Genomic DNA, 22,545 nt, shown 5'->3' on the forward strand with positions numbered 1-22,545 from the left:
CATAGCCTTGACTAGATGGACCTTTGTTGACAAAGTAATGTCTCTGCTTTTTAATATGTTGTTTGAGAGAGAATTAAAATAAAATAGCTTTTTGCTGCCGTTCTAATGTGCTCATTTACTCAAGCTCTAGATGTAAGTGAACCTAAAATAGTCAAACATGTGCATGAAAATAATGAAACATTCTTAACTTTTAGACTTGATCATTAGAAGATAAATAGTTTGTTTAGGTGGGAAGCTAATTTCCTTCTTTCTTTTTTTTTTTTTTGATGTTCTGCAGAAATATATTGAAAAAAATAATGCATGTAAAGAAATATTGACAAAAAAGTTTAAATTAATCTAAAGGATTATATACAAGAAACCATATACACTACAGGGATTTCCCTGATGGTCCAGTGGTTAACAGTCTGTCTTCCAATGCCAGGGATGCAGATTCAGTCCCTGTTTGAGGAACTAGTAATAGGCTCCCACCTGCCCTGGGGCAGCTGGACCCTCGGGCCAAAAGTACTGAGGCTGCACATCACAACTAAAGCCCAGTGCAGTCATAAAATAAAATGTGTGTGTGTGTAAATCACTCAGTCGTGTCTGACACTTGGCAACCCCATAGACTGTAGCCCGCCAGGCTCCTCTGTCCATGGGATTCTCCAGGCAAGAATACTGGAATGGGTTGCCATTTCCTCCTCCAGGGAATCTTCTTGACCCAGGGATTGAACCCAGGTCTCCCAGATTGCAGGTAGAATCTTTACTGTCTGATCCACCAGGGAAAAACAACCCCTGCCCCCCACCTACCCCACATATAAGTAAATATTAAAAAAATACACTTAATAGGTAATTTTGGAATTTTTATAGGTAATTTTGGCTGAGTTCCACTTTTAATTGATCAACAAATTGTTAAATCAACTCTTCTCCCTATGCTTCTTGGATTAAATGCTCTAGGAACTGAATTCTGTCACTTCTGTGATCTCCTATTCCCTAAAAGATCAGACTTTCAGGAAATGCAAGAAAAGAGAATGTTGCCTACAATGCAGCTCCATCTAAAGCTCCAAATTGTACTCTTTCAAAAAATTCTTCCAGGGATGGAACCCACATCTCCTGTGTCTCTTACACTGCAGGCAAATTCTTTACTACCGAGCCAACAGGGAAGCCTACATGTACACCCTGCTGTATTAAAAATAGATAACCAGCAAGGACTTACAGTATAGCATGTGGAACTCTGCTCAGTGTTATGTGGCAGGCTGGATGGGAGTGGAGTTTGGGAAAATGAATACATATGTATGTAAGACTGAGTCCCTTTGCTGTTCACCTGAAGCTATAACTGTTTATTAATCAGCTAAATCTCCATACAAAAAGTTTTTAAAGTATGTTCCAGTTCCAGAATAGCTTATATCACACTAACCCCAACAAAAATCTACAATAAACTTTAAACAAGATATTTTTGAAAATACTATTTAAAAGCATTGGAGAATAATCAAAAATAAGCAGAAACTAAAGGGAATTTAATTCTTTGGAAAAGGGTGGGTTAGATCCTTCTTTCTATGTTGTTTGTTTTTTTTATCTAAGGATACTTTGTGGTGGGCATTTAGAATCTAATAGAAGGCCACCTGATCTGCATCTTGAGAAATCTGTATGCAGGTCAAGAAGCAACAGTTAGAACTGGACATGGAACAACAGACTGGTTCCAAATAGGAAAAGGAGTACGTCAAGGTTGTATACTGTCACCCTGCTTATTTAACTTATATGCAGAGTACATCATGAGAAATGCTGGGCTGGAAGAAACACAAGCTGGAATCAAGATTGCCGGGAGAAATATCAATAACCTCAGAGATGCAGATGACACCACCCTTATGACAGAAAGTGAAGAGGAACTAAAGAGCCTCTTGATGAAAGTGAAAGAAGAGAGTGAAAAGGTTGGCTTAAAGCTCAACGTTCAGAAAACAAAGATCATGGCACTTGGTCCCATCACTTCATGGGAAATAGATGGGGAAACAGTGGAAACAGTGTCAGACTTTATTTTTTTGGTCTCCAAAATCACTGCAGATGGTGACTGCAGCCATGAAATTAAAAGACGCTTACTCCTTGGAAGGAAAGTTATGACCAACCTAGATAGCATATTCAAAAGCAGAGACATTACTTTGCCAATAAAGGTCCGTCTAGTTAAGGCTATAGTTTTTCCTATGGTCATGTATGGATGTAAGAGTTGGACTGTGAAGAAGGCTGAGTGCTGAAGAATTGATGCTTTTGAACTGTGGTGTTGGAGAAGACTCTTGAGAGTCCCTTGGACTGCAAGGAGATCCAACAAGTCCATTCTGAAGGAGATCAGCCCTGGGATTTCTTTGGAGGGAATGATGCTGAAGCTGAAACTCCAGTACTTTGGCCACCTCATGGGAAGAGCTGACTCATTGGAAAAGACTCTGATGCTGGGAGGGATTAGGGGCAGGAGGAGAAGGGGATGACAGAGGATGAGATGGCTGGATGGCATCACTGACTCGATGGACTTGAGTCTGAGTGAACTCTGGGAGTTTGTGATGGACAGGGAGGCCTGGCGTGCTTCGATTCATGGGGTTGCAAAGAGTCGGACACGACTGAGCGACTGAACTGAACTGAACTGAACTGAGAAGGCCACAGTTCCACTGTCTTAAGTTACAGGACAGAATTTCATTTGGCCTGACTGGCTGGGTATTTTTAAGGGGGAAAAGCCTAGAAATGAGGAAGCTTTAGAGATAGAAGACACGGGGTTTATAGGTAAACTCTGCTTAAATTATTATATGTCCCCTTAATTATGCTAATGTGGAGGAAGCTCCAAGGAAACTGTGAAAATAGCTAGATAGTTCTAGAGAGAACTAAACAGATATTTTTGGTGCTGCCTGAGAAGAAAAATTTGGAGATTAATCTGTCTAATTAACAGAGTAACTAATTAAGTGAGTAACAGAGTTAAAATTAATGCTTGCCAGAGGAAGTTAGGGAGAAGGCAATGGCAACCTACTCCAGTACTCTTGCCTGGAAAATCCCATGGATGGAGGAGCCTGGTAGGCTGCGGTCCATGGGGTCGCTAAGAGTTGGACACGACTTCACTTTCACTTTCACTTTCATGCTTTGGAGAAGGAAATGGCAACCCACTCCAGGGTTCTTGCCTTGAGAATCCCAGGGACGGGGGAGCCTGGTGGGCTGCAGTCTATGGGGTCGCACAGAGTCGGACATGACTGAAGTGACTTAGCAGCAGCAGCAGAGGAAGTTATCGAAACCCAATAAATAAATAAACTACCTTATTTTCAAAAGCACCCTTCCTACATTCAAAACCTGTTGCAAAAGCGCAGAAAAAGAAAAACATGACACATAGTCAAGACAAAAGGCAGTCAATGGAAATTGACCCTAAGATGACTCAGATATCGGAACCAGCAGAAAAGGACTTTTTAGCAGCTTTTGTAAATATGTTTAAGGGCTAAACAAAAAATGCTATCATAATTATTGAACAAATGTATAACTTTAGTGGAGAAGTGGAAACTAGAAAAGAGAGCAAAATGAAAATACTATAGTTGACAAGTACAAATTTAAAGTTTTAAAGGATGGCCTTAATAGCAGATAGAAGATGGCAGAAGCAGAGGTTGGTGAAGTTGAAGATAGATTAATAGAAAATATTCAGTCTGAAACAACAGAAACAAAGTCTTGTTGACCTGTGGGACAATATCAAGGGGACAAATAAATATGCAATTAGAGTTTCAGAACAAAAAGAGAGAAAGAATTTGGCTGAAAAATACTTAAAGAAATAATATTCCCCAAATTCCAAAATGTCGGGAAGCATATCAACTTCTGGGCTTAAAAAACTCAGCCAATTCAAGCAGAGTAAGTACAAAGGAAACCGTATCTAGGGACATCATGGTAAAATGACTGAAAAGCAAAGGCAAATAAATCTTGAAAGCATGCAGAGAAGTAGATCACTTCTCATCAGAAATTATGTGACCCAGAAGACATTGGAATAATATATTTAAGACTCTGGAAGGGGAAAAGTTGTCTGCTTTGAATCCTTATAATATAAAATATTCTTCAATAATGAAGGCAAAATAAGGATATTTCTAGCTATATAAAAGTTCAGATAAGTTGTTTTAGGAAGTTCCTTAGACCAAAGGGAAATAATACTAGGTGGAATTTCAGATCTATAGGAAGCAATTGCTGCTGCTGCTGCTGCTGCTAAGTCGCTTCAGTCGTGTCCAACTCTGTTCGACCCTGTAGACTGCAGCCCACCAGGCTCCCCCGTCCCTGGGATTCTCCAGGCAAGAACACTGGAGTGGGTTGCCATTTCCTTCTCCAATGCATGAAAGTGAAAAGTGAAAGTGAAGTTGCTCAGTCGTGTCCGACTCTTAGCAACCCCATGGACTGCAGCCCACCAGGCTCCTCCATAGGTGTACCATAATAAATATAAAAAACACCACCTATTTTCTTTTCATAAATTCTTTAGAGATAAAGATTGTTCAGGACTTCCTTGGCAGTCCAGTAGTTAAGACTCTGTGCTCCCAATGCCAGAGGGACAGGTTCAATCCCTGGTCAGGGAACTAAGATCCTGCATGCCACACAGTGTGACAAAAAAAAAAAAAAAAAAAGATTTTAAAAAACAAATAATAACTAAATAGACATTTCTCCAAAGAAGACATACAAAGGGCTAACAAACACATGAAAAGATGCTCAACATCACTCATTATCAGAGAAATGAAAATCAAAACCACTATGAGGTACCATTTCACATCAGTCAGAATGGCTGCGATCCAAAAGTCTACAAATAATAAATGCTGGAGAGGTTGTGGAGAAAAGGGAACCCTCTTACACTGTTGGTGGGAATGCAAACTAGTACAGCCACTATGGAGAACAGTGTGGAGATTCCTTAAAAAACTGGAAATAGAACTGCCTTATGATCCAGCAATCCCACTGCTGGGCATACACACTGAGGAAACCAGAAGGGAAAGAGACACGTGTACCCCAATGTTCATCGCAGCACTGTTTATAATAGCCAAGACATGGAAGCAACCTAGATGTCCATCAGCAGATGAATGGATAAGAAAGCTGTGGTATATATACACAATGGAGTATTACTCAGCCATTAAAAAGAAAACATTTGAATCAGTTCTAATGAGGTGGATGAAACTGGAGCCTATTATACAGAGTGAAGTAAGCCAGAAGGAAAAACACCAATACAGTATAATAACGCATATATATGGAATTTAGAAAGATGGTAACAATAACCCGGTGTACGAGACAGCAAAAGAGACACTGATGTATAGAACAGTCTTATGGACTCTATGGGAGAGGGAGAGGGTGGGAAGATTTGGGAGAAGGGCATTGAAACATGTAAAATATCATGTATGAAACGAGATGCCAGTCCAGGTTCAATGCACGATACTGGATGCTTGGGGCTGGTTCACTGGGACAACCCAGAGGGATGGTATGGGGAGGGAGGAGGGAGGAGGGTTCAGGATGGGGAACACATGTATACCTGTGGTGGATTCATTTTGATATTTGGCAAAACTAATACAATTATGTGAAGTTTAAAAATAAAATAAAATTAAAAAAAACAAATAATGTAACATTATTGTGAAATTAACAATATATATAGATATAAAATATATGACAGTAGTACAGAGGCTAGAAAGTGCTAAGTACAATTGTATTGTTCCAAGTTCCTTGTATTTTTCATGAAATAGTATATTAACTCTAAACTCTGATAAGAAATGGTTGAATATTGCAACACTTAATCTAAAAAGAAACAGTGCCCAAATGTGAAAATAAGGAAGACAAAGAATGTTTCAATAGTTCCATTTCTTTCAAAGAAGTTAAATTGATTACTAATAAGTTTTCCTACAAAGAAAATTTTATGTCCAGATAAAACTGGTGAATTCTATCATAAATGCCAATCTTACACAAATTCTCTCAGAAAATTGAGGAGAAATGAACCTTTCCCAACTTGTTTTATGAAGTTAGCTCAAGTCTGGTACCAAAAGCTGGCAAAGATATTACAGAAAAGAAATTTACAAATTAATATTCCCCATTTAAATGTTAATATATTGATGTTAACACATAATGATAAAGTAGGATGCATTGCAGGAAATCAAGGTAGGGTCAACAATCAAAGATCAATCAATATGATTCATCACATGAACAGAATAAAAAACATAAATAATCTAATCATCTCAGTTGGTGTAGAAAAAGCATATGGCAAAATTCAACATCCATTTACAACTAAACTCTCAGTAGACACTTCCTCAATCTGATAAGGGGTATTTCCCTTATCAGATGGTGGCTTAGACGGTGAAGCGTCTGCCTACCATTCGGGAGACCTGGGTTCGATCCCTGGGTCAGGAAGATCCCCTGGAGAAGGAAATAGCAAGCCACTCCAGTACTCTTGCCTGGAAAATCCCATGGATGGAGGAACCTGGTAGGCTATAGTCCATGGGCTTGCAAAGAGTTGGACACGACTGAGCGACTTGATTTCACTTATGGTTAAGAACACACTTGGTGGTGAACTAGTTAACAGTTTTCTCCTAAGATAAGGACAAAGCAGGAATATCTATTTTTCCTACTTTTATTCAACAGTATACTGTAAGTTCTAACCAGTGCATAAGGTAAGAGAAACAAATAAAAATCATTAGTTTGGAAAGAAAGAAAATGAAATTTTCTTTATTTTCAGACATGTTTGTTCACATGGAAAACTATAAAGATATTCCAACACAATTACAGGAACTAATATAGTGATTTCATTAAGGTCAGTTTATAAAAGTCAATCTTATTACTATAGTGTCCAAAAATTGGAAAATAAATTTAAAAAAATAACAGCTCCACTTATGATAGCAATGAAACATAAAATGCTTAGAATTAAAATTAATAAAAGATGTTTAAGGCCTTTCCAAAGGAAATTACAAAATATTCCTGACAGCTATTAAAGGAAATCTAAACAGAGAGCTACATTCATGGATTAGCAAATTGAGTGCTGAAAAGATGAAAGTTTCCCCCAAATTGGTATATATAATTTTAATAAAAATCTCAGCAGGACTTTTAAAAAATTGGGGAGCTTATTCTAAAATTTATGCGGAAACACAAAGAACTCAGAATAGCCAAACAACACTGAAAAAAAGCAGAACAAAGATGAAGGACTCGGAGACTTGATTTCGAACTTACTATAAGGTTATGACCATCAAGACAGCTTGGCACTGTCACAAGGATAGAAATATCGACCAATGGAAAATATAATGTTCTGAAATAGACTCATACATATAAGGTTAATTGATTTTAAATACATGCAACCAATGAATTCAGTGGAAACAAATCTCTTCAGCAAATAGTCCTGGAACAATTGAGCAAATATGTGGAAAATTTGAACCTCAATTTCACAAAAATTAATTGGGTATGGAGTATAGTTCTAAATATAAATACTAAAATTATGAACTGTTTAGAATAAAACATGAGAAAATATCTTCCTAACTTTGAGGGTAGACATAAATATAGTCATAACACAAAAATACTAAATATAAAAAAGAAAAATAAAATAAATTGGGCTGCATCAAATGAAAACCTTTTGCTTATTAAAATATGCCATTAATAAAATAAAATGGGAATAGCAGATTCATTGATAACAATTCATTAATAAAATGAAATAGCAGAAAATAGTTGTAGTACATATATCTAACATCATAATTGTATGTAGAGCATATGAAGAATTCACACCCAAGGGACAAATAATTCAATGAAAAAAGACAAAAGTCTAGCAGATATTTGCCAAGAGAATATATATAAATGGCCAACAGTATATGAAAAAGTGGTCAATGTTATTTGTCATTTGCAAAATGTAATAAAATCATGAGATACTATTTCAAAGTCAAATATTGGGAATGATGTGCAGTTCTCATACATTGAGAGAAGGAGAGTAGAATGATATAACTACTTTGGAAAACTTGTTGGGCAGTTTCTTATAAAGGTAAATACACACCCCCCCAGTGATACAGTAATTCCACTCCGAGGTTTTTACTTCAAAGAAGTGAAAATTTATATTAAACTGATTTATGAAAGAATGTTAATGATAACTTAAAAAAGAATAATCTCAAACTTGAGAAAACTCAAATGTCCATCAAAAAACAAAGCATTAAAAATTTCACGCCAGTAAGAATGGCTGTGATCCAAGTCTACAAGCAATAAATGCTGGAGAGGGTGTGGAGAAAAGGGAACCCTCTTACACCGTTCATGGGAATGCAAACTAGTACAGCCACTATGGAGAACAGTGTGGAGATTCCTTAAAAAACTGGAAATAGAACTGCCATATGATCCAGCAATCCAACTGCTGGGCATACACACCGAGGAAACCAGAATTGAAAGAGACACATGTACCCCAATGTTCATCGCAGCACTGTTTATAATAGCCAGGACATGGAAGCAACCTGTATGTCCATCAGCAGATGAATGGATAAGAAAGCTGTGGTACATATACACAATGGAGTATTACTCAGCCATTAAAAAGAATGAATTTGAATCAGTTCTAATGAGGTGGATGAAACTGGAGCCTATTATACAGAGTGAAGTAAGCCAGAAAGAAAAACACCAATACAGTATACTAACACATATATATGGAATTTAGAAAGATGGTAACGACAACCCTGTATGCGAGACAGCAAAAGAGACATAGATGTATAGAACAGTCTTTTGACTCTGTGGGAGAGGGAGGTGGGGGATGATTTGGGAGAATGGCTTTGAAACATGTATAATATCATATAAGAAATGAATCACCAGTCCAGGTTCGATGCAGGGAAGCTTGGGGCTGGTGCACTGGGATGACCCAGAGGGATGGTATGGGGAGGGAGGTGGGAGAGGGGTTCAGGATGGGGAACACATGTACACCTGTGGCGGATGCATGTTGATGTATGGCAAAACCAATACAATATTGTAAAGTAAAAAAAAAAATTGTGATAAATTTGCTGGAGTATAGCTGATTAACGATGTTGTGTTGGTTTCAGGTGTACAACGAAGTGATTTGGTTATACATACACATGTATCTAGGGCTTTCCAGTGGCTCAGCAGTAAAGAATCTGCCTGTCAGTGTAAGAGACACGGGTTTGATCCCTGGGTCAGGATGATCCTCTGGAGGAAGTCATTGCAACCTACTCTGGTATTCTTGCCTGGGTAATCCCGTGGACAGAGGAGTTTGGGAGTCAGACAAGACTTAGCAGCTAAACAACAACAACAAAAACTACAAAAACGTACATGTATCTATTCTTTTTCAAATTCTTTCCCACTTAGATTGTTACATAATATTGAACAGAGTTCCCTGCGCTATACAGTAGGTCTTTGTTGGTTATCCATTTAAAAAAAGCAGTGTGTACCTGTCAATCCCAGACTTCCTAACTATCCCTCTCCTCAACCCTTCCTCCCTGCTAACTATTACAGAGAGATATTTACTTAACTTATATATTTAGGTAAAGAAATAAAACCTCACAATCTAACTTTGATCAATAATTTGTAAAGATGGATGAGGACAATAGTAAAAGTTCAAAAAAAAATCTATGGTATATTTGAACAGTGGAATTAATACTCAGCAATTGGGAAGATGAGCTATGAGATAAGCAAACCATGGATAAATCTCAAAAACATTTTGTTGTGTGAAAAAAGTCAGACAGAAAAGAGGGAGCAGTGTATTATTTCATTTATAAGAACTATCAGAAATCAGCAAAACCAAAGGGTGATAGAATTCAAAACTGTGATTTCTCACAGGAGATGAGAGATTGAAAGGGGACATGATGAGTCCTTCTAGGGGGAAAGGAATTTTCTGCATCTCAACTGAGGTGATGGCAACATGTCATATATGTTTCTCAAAACTCATTTAGTATTTGTACATTTTACCATAGGTAAACTTTATCCCCCAAGTGAACTGTAATCAAAAAAGAAAGTAAAATGAAATTAACAAATGACATAAACATTAAATTAAAGCAGAGTGTCTATTCTCACTGTAAAAATAAACAATGCAGAGTAAAAGGAAAATTACTCATTTCTCTTCTTTCCTTCAATCCCCAGCTTGATTTACATCTCTTGTGATAACCATGGTTACCAGTTTGTTTTCCCAACATGCCCTTTAAATCCAGCCACAGAGTCCTAAAAAGAAGTTAACTGGGTCAAATTGGAAGTGAGGATGGTGGAAGAAAATGGTTGGCTTCTGTGAAGAGAATTCTTTTCATTAATCAGATTTTTTTTAGAAAAGAAAAAATATGGAGAGTATATTCTCCAAAGGTCCTTTGCTACCCACAATTTAGAATGTGTGTTGGTTTTCTGTGGTCAAACTGGATGTGTGTACACTTTTCTCTGCATATGCATATATAAGCCCTTTCCAGGATCATTCCTGAGCTCTCTAGCAGATGTGTGTGGAATGTTCAATTGCAGATCTGTGGCATGTAGGAATGTTCCAGTACTGTTGGACATTTGAGAAGAATCTAAAATGATATTCTCAATTCATTCTTGCTTTTCAAGAAATGTGAGTAATGAGCAACAACAATAAAGCATCACCACATGGCTGTCTTACAAGGCTGCTGCTGCTGCTGCTGCTAAGTTGCTTCAGTCGTGTCTGACTCTGCGCGACCCCATAGATGGCAGCCCACCAGTCTCCACCGCCCCTGGGATTCTCCAGGCAAGAACACTGGAGTGGGTTGCCATTTCCTTCTCCAATGCAGGAAAGTGAAGAGTGAAAGTGAAGTCTCTCCGTCGTGTCGGACTCTTAGCGACCCCTCAAGGCTGGGCACCCTTTAAGGGCCCTGAGCGCTAGGGCCTGCTCTTTGTGGAGAAGCCATGACAGGGGACTAAGAGACAACTGTGGTCTAGAACAGACAGCCTCGTTTCGTGCCACTGACCCTGGCTTCAGGTGACCAGAGGAAATTCAGTGTCTCCCGTGAGTGGCTCAACTCGAGTCAGTCCAATTCATTTCCATTCACTCAATTAAATTAAAACAACTTACTTGGTGCTAAGTGTCTATTGCTAGGATTAGGAATGTTCTAGGACTACACTCCTCAACACAATGGCCACAGCCCCTCATATGGATATTGAATCTTTGAAATATGGCTTGTCTAAATTGAGATGTGCTCCAAATAGGAAATATCAGATTTTGAAGATGTAGATATTCAAAATACCTCATGAATATTTATGTTCATACTGTTCATATTTTTTGTTCATGTAGGTTGAAATGATAATATTTTGGCAATATTACATTAAATAAGACATTATCAAAATTAATTTTCACTTATTTTTTTTTAAACGTGGCTACTAGACAATTTAAATTACATTTTGAACTGTGGTGTTGGAGAAGACTCTTGAGAGTCCCTTGGACTGCAAGGAGATCCAACCAGTCCATTCTGAAGGAGATCAGCCCTGGGATTTCTTTGGAAGGAATGATGCTAAAGCTGAAACTCCAGTACTTTGGCCACCTCATGTGAAGAGTTGACTCATTGGAAAAGACTCTGATGCTGGGAGGGATTGGGGGCAGGAGGAGATGGGGACGACAGAGGATGAGATGGCTGGATGGCATCAGTGACTCGATGGACGTGAGTCTCAGTGAACTCTGGGAGTTGGTGTTGGACAGGGAGGCCTGGTGTGCTGCGATTCATGGGGTCACAGAGTCGGACATGACTGAGCGACTGATCTGATCTGATATCACTCCCACATTTGTGGGTCATATTATAGTTCTGTTGAATAGAGCTGTTTAGGGTATTTTAGTGGGGAGGAAAGATCACTACAGGTTACCCAAGTAGACTCAGAGGCTAGCAAGATTGGCCCCATGGAGGACATCAACCCTAAGCTACTTACGCAAATTCCTTTTTTCTGAAAATAGAGACTTCGGGGGACCACGGGATTCTTCACCTCAATGCCACTTTCCTCAATCTCCTACAAACTTGTGTAGTTTAGTGTGATAAACACATTTCTCTTGTTGGTGCAAACAGGTATTTACATGGAAATACTAAAAACAAACCACAGAGGTTATTCCTCATTTGGTCCTAAAAGACAGAATCTTCTCAAAAGTTAGTATGGTTTAGAAAGGACTAGATTAACAACACTTGACAGATATTGCCAGTTAAGTCAGGAATATGAGGTAGCTGGGTTGGATGTAGCCTGTGATGTTGGTGGTAATTGATGAAAAAAAAAAATGACATATTTGAAGTGGTATCTGTAGGTGGCACATGGGAGTGACTGTGGTGCCTTCACGAATGTGGAAATAAAGGAAATACAACTACCTTCTGAGAGCTGCCTGTGAAAATTATGCAAACAGCTAAAAAGCAGGGGCCCAAATTTACATGCCTATGGTGTCCACGTGGGTAATAAAAATGAGAAGAGTGGGCTAACTTCAGGGCTGAGATTTAATTCCCCATCTATAGAAGCCATCAGAATTCTGTTCAGTTGATTTTTGCTGTCTGGGACCAGTATTACCAAGTCTGAATTTCAAAGAGATACCTAGATTTTTAAAGGCTAGCAACTAAATTAAAAAAGAAAATTAACCACTTTGAGATCTGAATCAAATAACTCTGGTTTTATCAATAAAATCAACCAACAGATTTCCTTTGTTTTGCTTCTATATTTACTGAACCTTTGGATCACATGTTTAAATGAAAATCCCATGACACAAAATTAAATATCATTTACAGGCACCAACCATAAGCCAAACACTAATCCTCCTACCCCAGTGTGAACGGTTGTTGTGATCAGAGTTTAAATGTGATTCTTGAGTCACAGAGCTAGTTATTGGTTGTATTGATTATTAGGATGACAACTTCCCTGCCTGTTTCTGGAGCTTCAGCTTTGTCACTGCCAGTACCTGGGAGCCGGTTAGGGTGCTGGTGAACAAAAGTTTCTAGGTCCCCCAGTGAGAATGGATTTATACTGATGTATGATCTACTGCCCTTTCTGTCACCTCCCCTCAAAGACTTGAGCGTGGGATGAATATTTAGGTCACTACAAGAGTTGCATTTATCCATGTCAAGTTGTCACTTGGCATGCTGGTCATTTGCCTCTGTGATTTTGGCTAGTCTATCTCCAAGAGATGGATCCACATGTTGAACATGAAATTATTGGTTTCTAAGTCTGGGAGTCTGGTGGCCAGATCAGGCAGGTGGTAAGTGCTTGTTGGAAAATGACCCTGGTGAGTCCTCTGGGAAACATCTGGTTTCCATCAAAAATCCCACCTGTGTAAAGACTTCAGCAGAACTCAGTTTTCAGTGATTTCCAATTTCTTTCTTTATAAATTTATATTCACAGAAAAAAAGGAAAAGCTTGCATAAAGCAATTTTGGGGGAAAGAAGTCCAAATTTAGCAGCAAATTCAACACTATTTAAGGGGGCTTTAACTTGAGCTACAGCCCCAGGTGGCCCTAAGTGGTAAAAAAAACAAAACAAAACAAAACAAAACACAAAATCCTGCCAATGCAGAAGACATAAGAGATGCAGGTTCGATCCCTGGGCCGAGAAGATCCCCTGGAGGAGGGCACGGCAACCCATTCCAGTATTCTTGTCTGGAGAATCCCAGGAGGAGCCTGGTGGGCTATAGTCCATAGAATCACAAAGAGTCAGGTATGACTGAAATGACTTAACACACACTTAACTTGAGCTACACGGCTGCTCAGAATCCAGGAGTTGCACGAATCTTCCCCTCAAGTTGTGGCTAACTGCGAAAATGACTGCCCTCCAGAAGCATCTCAGCCTACTAAGGGCTTCATGCTTACTTTTTAACGTGGAAAACATGTCTTAAAACAATCCCTTTCCAATGGGAATATCTGAATCCAAGCTAGCAACCCAAACAGAGGCTACGGACAGGTTAAAATATGACAGGAGAAATCAAGAGACTTGTGAAAGGAAGTGGGGAAGTTTGTTCAAGTGGCCAAGGAAGTGGTCAGACACTGTTATGAGTGAAAGTGGACAGAAGGTCAACCTCCGCCTCTCCAAATAAAACCACTGCTGTTTACCACCCAGCTGGCTGGAGAGGCAGAGCAGACCTCTGTGTCAGAGGGGGTTTTGCCCACAAAAATGATGTGCATCTTTTGAATGAGTTGTTCAGCAGCTTTAGTGGAGTGTACTTGTTGCAAAGACTTTGGACATTGTAGGTTCCTCTTCTCTAGATGTATGTTATTCCTGGAAAGCATGTGATAGAAGTGAACTGACAGAGGCAGAATGAGAACACACTATGGCACTCAAGTTCAAGGTCATATTTATCCAAAGATCTTAGCAGGAGACATTGCATGCCCAGAGGCAGGGAATTAACATAAGACATGGGATCCAGGGCTTGTCAAGACCATGTATTGTGGGAGATTGGCTGTCTATGGAATATAAGAAGCCCTCTTTTACTACTGGTAGATTTTGACTCATTTTCCTTACTACACAACTAACTAAAATTAGGTCATCTGATATGAATTTGGAAATAGCCACAAGTCAGAATTTCATGACAGAGTATTTTTTTTAAGTGATCAGAGATAGTAACTATTGGCAACAAGAGATGTTTTGTGGAAGAGGGAGAAGATAAGTTCTCTGAGCTCTTTACTAAACTTTCAAATCCGCTAAGAGACTTTCTCTTTCTTTTTACCTTTCTTAGTGGCTCCGTGAAACCCAGAGTCAATTTCTTCCTGTGGATTTTTAGAAAACTGGTATCGGCAACTGGCTGGGTGGCCGTTGGGTCTAGATTCACAGAGTTTTGACTTAGTGCCTCTTTTTCATTACTTATTACATACTGGATGTATCATCTAATTAAATAATTGAAGTATTAAATTATTTAACCATCACATCTCCCTATGAGGTGGTATTTAACAGGTGAAGAAACAAAGGAATAGATAAGCTACACAACTTACTGTAGGTTAAAAAGCTAGTTAAGTGCTCGTGTTAGGATCAGAAACCAGGCACCCGCCCAGGAATATGGCTTGAAGACACTAGATTGTTCCATGTTGGGCAAAGAGCCATTAGGGGAGGAGTGAACCAGGACAATCAGAATTTAAATTCTGCCATGAAGTCAGGAGGGATGTGGGACCTCCCATATCCACACCATCATTTGGCTGTAGCAGCGAGGACCTGAAAGATGAGCTCCTGAGTGTTTCTTTGCTTGAGTCTCTTGGTGAAAGACAAGGAGTTTGAGGAAGTTTTTGGAATTTACTTGATTTTAATATTTGATAATTAGCCCCCACACTCTCCTTCGCAGCTGTTGCTGTGCAGTATATGAAAGAGAGATCAAGGATTTCTAAGCACCCATTGAAGGCACCATTCCTCACCATATTTCAAATTCCAGATTGGTGCTGTTGATGTCCGAGTCATCAAACATGCAGGTCAGCAAGTGCTGGAGTCCATCCACTTCCAGCTGACTGTAGCATGAGAATGAGTAGTCATCCAGTTCTGCATCGTCAAAATCTCCTGGCAAGGAACAAACCTACAGATGTTAATGAAGCCAAGAAGTGCCCTCTTGTGCAATCTGAACTGATGTTGCTGAAATGGTAGCCTTTCACGGCAGACATGAAGGAGTGGTGATTGTTTGTCTAAAGAAGGAAAGCCCAAGGGCAGAGGCAAGGAATAGGACTTCAAAAAAAAAAAAAATAAATAAATAAATAAAATAAAAGCAAACAAAATGACAAAACTCAAACAAAGCTTAATGAGCACAGATTTTTTCCTAACAGAAAAAAGTCATCACAATTGTCTCCAAAGATTTATAAATATCTTGCTATTGGGCAAGTGCATTGGAAATCTAGAATGAGACACTAAACACATCCTTTCTTTTATATAATGAGTATTTCTTTTGTTAGTCTATACATTTAAATGAGATACTCTATTATTTATGTGCCACCTAATCTAACCTTGTACTTTATTACTAATCTTCCTTTATTGCCTCCCAAGAATTGTTTTTGAATGAATGAAAGATGATAGCTATCTTGCAGTGAGAAGTTCACGTCTTAAAATGGTAGCTTCCCCTTACCTAAACAGATATCCCACTTAAAAGTCCTATTGATTTTTCCCATTGTGTGAATATTTATTTAAAGCCACTTGTCTTAAGCTACTAACTGAGGCAAACAGGATCAGAAAAAATTACATCACAGGACTCAGACCTGGTGGAGCTTCCCATGAATCTTAAAGATACTACTTCTGTGCTAATATATCCTCCTTTTAGAGATATTGTGTTTTATGAATATGAGCAAAATTTTAGAAGCATGCGGGAAACCAGAATTTTTATGCCATTGCTTTTGGAAAGTACTGTCTTTCAGAAATAGTATTTGATTTCTTAAGATGGATTGAGGCCCCTAAGATTAAATATATATATTTGTGTGTATATTTAATAGTATTTAATAAAGAAAAATATGTCATCAAAGATACTCCATCTGGGATCTGAGAAAATCCAGAGTAACCAAAGCCATTCTTGGAGAGATTGAGTGTGAGCTATGACTGCTTCAAGGTCCATTGATACTGAAATTACTTTGGCCACTGATACTAGAAAATTGAAGCTCCAGGGGTTGGGGAGATCCCTTGGAGAAGGGCATGGCAACCCACTCCAGTATTCTTGCCTGGAGAATCCCCATGGACAGAGGAGCCTGGTGGGGTCGCAAAAAGTCAGACATGACTGAGCTACTAAGCACAATACAACACAGCACTGGCTTTAAATAGGATAGAGAATATACTGAAAATTAAACCCCAACTGAGTATCCTGAAGGCCATGGGATTACAGACAGAACCCTCTTTACTTCAACAACCCAGTAGTTCTTTGGGAAAATTAGTAAAGCTGGTTGTGAGTGAACCAACCAGTTGAGAGAAAGGTCAGTTCAGTCAAAGCAACAAATCTTGAAGAGCCGCACCTAGGTAAGAGCTGCAGGCGCTGCTCTTTCTGACTATACCTAGAGTCTATCGAGCTCACAATTCTGCCACCAGCAGACTCCTGATGCTGGGAAAGATCTAAGGCAGGAGGAGAAGGGGATGACAGAGGATGAGATGGTTAGATGGTATCACCCACTTAAAGGACATGAGTTTGAGCAAACTCCAGGAGTTGGTGATGGACAGGGGAGTCTGGCGTGCTGCAGACCATGGGGTCGCAAAGAGTTGGACATGACTAAGTGACTGAACTGAACTGTATTTCAGCTGGACATGGCCCTCTTTTTAATGGCAGTTTTAAATAATGAGGGGCAGTCCACTATTCGGGGCTTCCATGTCAAAATATATTTGCTCCTAATATTACAGAGTGAGGTCCAGTCCCCTAATTGCTGGCACCTTTCTTGATGGAATGATTCTGGGTGGCTTTAGCCTGCCCTTATCTGGCAGTACTCATGCACTCTAAATATTTTCTCTTCCTTAGAACGTCTACCAATCTGGTACAATAGAACCTACATTACTCTTTGGATTCAGACATTTGTGGGTCAACTTTGTCTCCAAAACTCTTTAACTCTTAAGCCAGAGAGAGCAGACTTTAGTAGATTCTGGGTATCAACAGAACAAAGCACTCCTGCTACCCTTAGCCATCCAATCTGGCAAAGCAAATTTGCTGTATATTCTTATGCATTCTGTAAAGCAGTGACCACTTACAATAGCCAAGACATGGAAGCAACCTAAAGGTCCATTGACAGTTGAATTGATAAAAAAAAACATGTAGTATGTATATATATATATATGTGTGTGTGTGTGTGTGTGTATGTATGTGTGTGTGTGTGTGTGTGTGTATATATATATATATATTGGAATATTACTCAGCCATGAAAAAGAATGAAATAATTGCTATTATTTGCTGCAACATGGATGGATGCAGAGACTATCATACTAAGATAAGTAAGTCAGACAGAGAAAAATAAATATCATATGATATTGCTTATATGTAGAATCTAAAAAAAATGATACAAATGAAATTATTTACAAAATAAAAATAGATTCACAGACATAGAAAACAAACTTACCTAATTTACCAAAGGGTGAAAGGTGGGGTGGGAGGCAGATAAATTAGGAATTTGGGATTAACATATACATACTACTATATATAACATAGGTAAATAATAAAACTACTGCAAAGCACGGGGAACTATACTCAATATCTTGTAATAATCTATAATGGAAAAGAGTCTGAAAAAGACATATACATATGTGTGTGTGTGTCTCTCTATATACGTATAACTGAATCACTTTGCTCTATACTTGAAACTAACACAACATTGTAAATTAATGATACTTCCATGAAAGAGAAAAAAGTAGTGGTCATATAGTTAAAATGGCTGTGTTTTGAGAAATAGCTCATTGGTTGTTTAGCAGGTTCTGAGCTCACTGATTCTGAGCCAAAGTTGCTTTGTAAACAAGAAAAGTCCCCTCAATAACCTGCAAAATTGCATGGCATTTTACAGAGAGAATGTCATATCTGCTCTCAGCTTAATTAAGAGTCATATACACAGTGGTTAAGACCTTCAGCACCAGAGCTGGACAGATGTGGATTTAAATCCTGGCTGTTCCACTGTGTAGCTGTGATCCTTCATCAGATCCTCTCTAAGCTTCAGGGTTCTGATATTTAAATTCATGTTATTATGAGGAATCACTGAGTACAAAGATCTTGCTTAGAACACAGAAAACACTCAATAAGGGCTAGCTAAGACTATTATCACATTCTTTGAGAAATAAAGAAAAGGTGAAAAAAAAAAGAATTCTAATTCAAAGGATATACATGAAATCTTTGGGGGTTCCTTTGAAAAAGAGTGTTTTGTCAAAGGTATTATTATGACTACAGCTTTAAAATTACATAGAGCTTATGAATAGTGAGTTTTTTAAAATGCTCACTATAAAAATTAGAATTTTTGAAATATGTGTTACAGACAAGAATGTGGTTCTTGTGGTTTAGAAGTTTTCCTACTGGAAGGGCTTAGTTGATTAAAAGTATAAATGATTTGGATTTTTAAAAAAGTATCTTCTTTTGATAACTCTTATGCTTATCAGAGAACTAACTTATCTTTAACAAAGAGCAGTTGATTATTTTGAATTCCTGACACCTCAAACCGAGAAGTATTTTGATGTAATCATGTGGATGGGTGGTTACAGATCTCTTAAAAAATACCCTGAAGTTTAAAAAGTTGAAGTGAAAACTCAGCTTTCAATTAGAATCCTTAATTTGTTTTTAAAATAAAATGACCTCTGTGTTGGGTAGGGAAGCAGAAGGGATATATTATATTCCAAAGGGTAAGATTTATGTGTTACCTGCCAAGCATCTGTTTGTACAGACACAAGACAACATTTACCATGAAATAATTATCATCCCCCACAAAGTGATTCATTCACAGTCACACTATAAAAATGTCAACCCTCTGAAAATTCCATTAACTAAAATATGCTAGGGATTTCCTTCCTTAGTGATTACATGACTTAAGCTATCTAAGCTGAGTCATTAGGCTGACGTGCTTGATATCTTCACTAGGCAAATACTTTTTAAATCTTAAAGTGAAAGCAGTTAATTTTCAGGAACAATTTGGTGGTCCAAGTTTCCAGGTGGCTCCTCTGGGCCACTTCACCCTTGAGTAATTTCAGTTGTAATTACAATAGATTTACAAATTAGACAGCATCTGCCTCTAGGTACTAAGTATTTAAGGATTTTAAAGATAATTATTATATGATGATAAATTCATTGGCTGGATACAGTTAAACATATTTCAAAGAGAACTCATTCAGATCTTACCCCATTCAGTTATTCACTAAGAATACCACATGATCACACCAAAACTAAAGTATTTTGAAGAAATTTTCAAATATTTGTTAAATGTCTACTATGTTCTAGATACTGGAGTAGGTGCTGAGAAAACAGCAAAGGTAAGTGCAGACAAAGTGGTTGTTTCTAGATATTATTTTATCTTGAAAGTGGTGTTTTCGGAGCCTCCTAAAAAGCTAAAGCAAAACAAAATGAGCTTCTTTTCTTGGCAAGGTAAAGTTACCTTGAAGGTTCTCTAACAAGCATAACCATTGTGTCTCTATGGGTGTTCTTTTTGTAAGATCAGAGGCATCAACAAATATTTAAGATTCATATTGGGAGAGTCAAGTGCATCCCTTAACAATTCTAAGCCTTTATAGACCACTTGCAGTTTTGGCCCCAGGCCCCCTGTCCTGGTGGTTAGAACAGGCAAAATGGTGGTAAGCCCTCAAACTCCCTTAAATTTAACCCAGTGCCCCATTCCAGTCTATTAGGGATCTGAGCAACCGAAATAGATGCTAGGAATCATCTGAAATCCTGAAGAAAAATCAGAAATGACTCACCATTCTCTGCATAGCCGCTTTCTCCAGAAACGGCTTGAAGTAAATAGAAAAGCGTACCCAAAGCAATACTTAGAAGTGTCATTCTGAGAGAAACAGAGGAGACAGCAAGCGCGTGAGCCTATGCGTAGGAATGAATGAGAGAGAGAGAGAGAGAGAGCAACTTAAATCTATAGCTTTAGGACTTTATACTTGTTTAACCACAGGGGGGAAGTAGGGGGGAAGTCTAAACAGAAGAAAAGAAGGCAAGTGCCAGAAACAGGAAGTGTGAGTAAAAGTATTGCTGTTGTAAGCAGAAGCAGAGGAAAGGAAGGGATGGAGCCTTTCAGAGGCTGGTACCTCTTTGGCATCCCTGGCTGCCCCCAAATGTACTGGCCTTATTTCAGATGGAGGTGGTGGATTCAAATCTAGGCTTGAACTATCTTAGATCCACTTTAAAAGAATCATGAGACAAAAATCTAAACAGACAAAGTTTATCAATTGCTTGTCTGACTGAGTGTTGCTGTAAAGGAAGACTGTGCACTTAATGAAGTCATTTATTGAGGGTATATTTTAAATTGTCTACCTCCCATCTCTGAACATACATGATAGAGTTCCACAAATACAGTCACTTTTCTGTTGTGTTTTTTGTGTATTTCTGGTGGTTACTTATGCCTCATCCATCGTAGCAGGCACTTGAGAATTACTTGTTTAATGTAGAAGTTGCCAAGCTATGGCCCAGGAGCCAAATTTGGCCCACTACTTGTTCTTGTGGTGGGCTGCCCTGGTGGCTCAGACCGTAAAGAATCAGCCTGCTATGCAGGAGACCTGGGTCCGATCCCTGAGTTGGAAAGATCCCCTGGAGAAGGGAATGGCAAGCCACTCCAGTATTTTTGCCTGGAGAATTCCATGTACAGAGGAGCTTGGTGGGCTACAGTCCATGGGGTCACAAAGAGTTGGATACGACTGAGCGACTAACACACACACTTGGTCTTATAAGTAAAGTTGTGTTGAGACATGGTTGCTTTGTTATTGTATCGTCACAGTAAAGTCACTAAGACAGAAACTGTACATTACACAAAGTGTAAAATCTTCACTGTCTGGCTCTTTACAGAAAAAATCTGCCTACCCTTTGTTTAATGGATTAAACAATTTTCTCTGTGTATTTAAAATAGGATTCTATTTGTGAAAATCTGATAGCCACACAGCTTTTCAAGAATATAAGGTACATGCATGCCACACTGGTACCAACGTATACAGGACAAAATTCTGAGACAATGATAGAGGTCTTTCAGACTCTCCTTAAACTAGTTTGTCCATAAAAACTGTCCTCAACACAGCCTCATGGTTAAAACAGTGATATTTGTCAAGCCTGGCTGTGTGCATGCTAAGTCGCTTCAACATCCAACTCTTTGCTATGGACTGTAGCCTGCCAGGCTCCTCTGTCCATGGACTTCTCTAGGCAAGAATACTAGAGAGGGTTACCATGCCCTGCTCCAGGGGACCTTCCTGACCCAGGGATGGAACCCACAGCTCCTATGTTGCGGGAAGATTCTTTACCGCTGAGTCACCAGGGAAGCCTAAGCCTGGATGACTTCTTAGTAATTGTTGGATGCTCTTCCACATCATTGGTGTTCAGAGTCATAGGTAGATAGCAGTTCTGCCATCAACACACTTTTGCTTACGTCTGTGGATAATCTAACCTGGATTCTGGCCCTGAAATACCACTGTCTTGATTCACCTTTTTTTTTTTTTTTAGAAAAATCCACAAGACTGTGAATATAGGATGACAATTACAGAGATGCTGAATGGACAGTGACATAAACTTCTGTTCAATTCACTGTTACTGAGTAACATCGGTCCTATGAACCTGTAAGAATGCTATGGGAAAGTGGGAAAGTGTTAGTCACTCAGTCGTATGGGACTCTTTGAGACACCATGGACTGTAACCCTCCAGGCTCCTCTGTCAATGGGACTTTCTAGGCAAGAATACTGGAGTGGCCATTTCTTCCTCCAGGGACTCTTCTCAACCCAGAAATTGAACCCAGGCCTCCTGCATTGCAGGCAGATTCTTTACTTTCTGAGCCACCAGGGAAGCCCCAAGAATGGCTATAGTAACCAAGATGAATAACATCCCTTGCCCCAGTGTAAAACAGTCTTAGAAAGCCACATGAGTTAGCTTGTCTTATTGTTACAGGTGGGCTTCCTTGGTGGTTCAGTTAGTAAAGAATCTGCCTGCAATGCAGGAGGCCTGGGTTTGATCCCTGGGTTGGGAAGATCCCCCGGAGAAGGGCATGGCAACCCACTCCAGTATTCTTGCCTGGAGAATCCCCATGGACAG

General features: G+C 39.0%; 1 protein-coding gene across 2 annotated transcripts in view; it reads right to left on the bottom strand.

Moving 5' to 3' along the window:
• IL7R (interleukin 7 receptor) overlaps positions 1-20,387 on the bottom strand; it is a 35,731-nt gene extending 15,344 nt beyond the window's left edge. For both annotated transcript variants that reach the window (XM_005904964.2, XM_070357651.1), the window contains exons 1-2: positions 20,229-20,387; positions 15,251-15,389 (exon numbers count right to left, since the gene is read on the bottom strand). In XM_005904964.2, coding sequence (XP_005905026.1) covers positions 15,251-15,389; positions 20,229-20,310 — 221 coding nt within the window. In that variant the 5' untranslated portion in view covers positions 20,311-20,387. The remainder of the gene's footprint in view (positions 1-15,250; positions 15,390-20,228) is intronic.
• Between the last annotated feature and the right edge of the window lie 2,158 nt (positions 20,388-22,545).

Source organism: Bos mutus, chromosome 20 (genome assembly GCF_027580195.1).
Source record: "Bos mutus isolate GX-2022 chromosome 20, NWIPB_WYAK_1.1, whole genome shotgun sequence".
Taxonomy (NCBI): Eukaryota; Metazoa; Chordata; class Mammalia; order Artiodactyla; family Bovidae; genus Bos; species Bos mutus.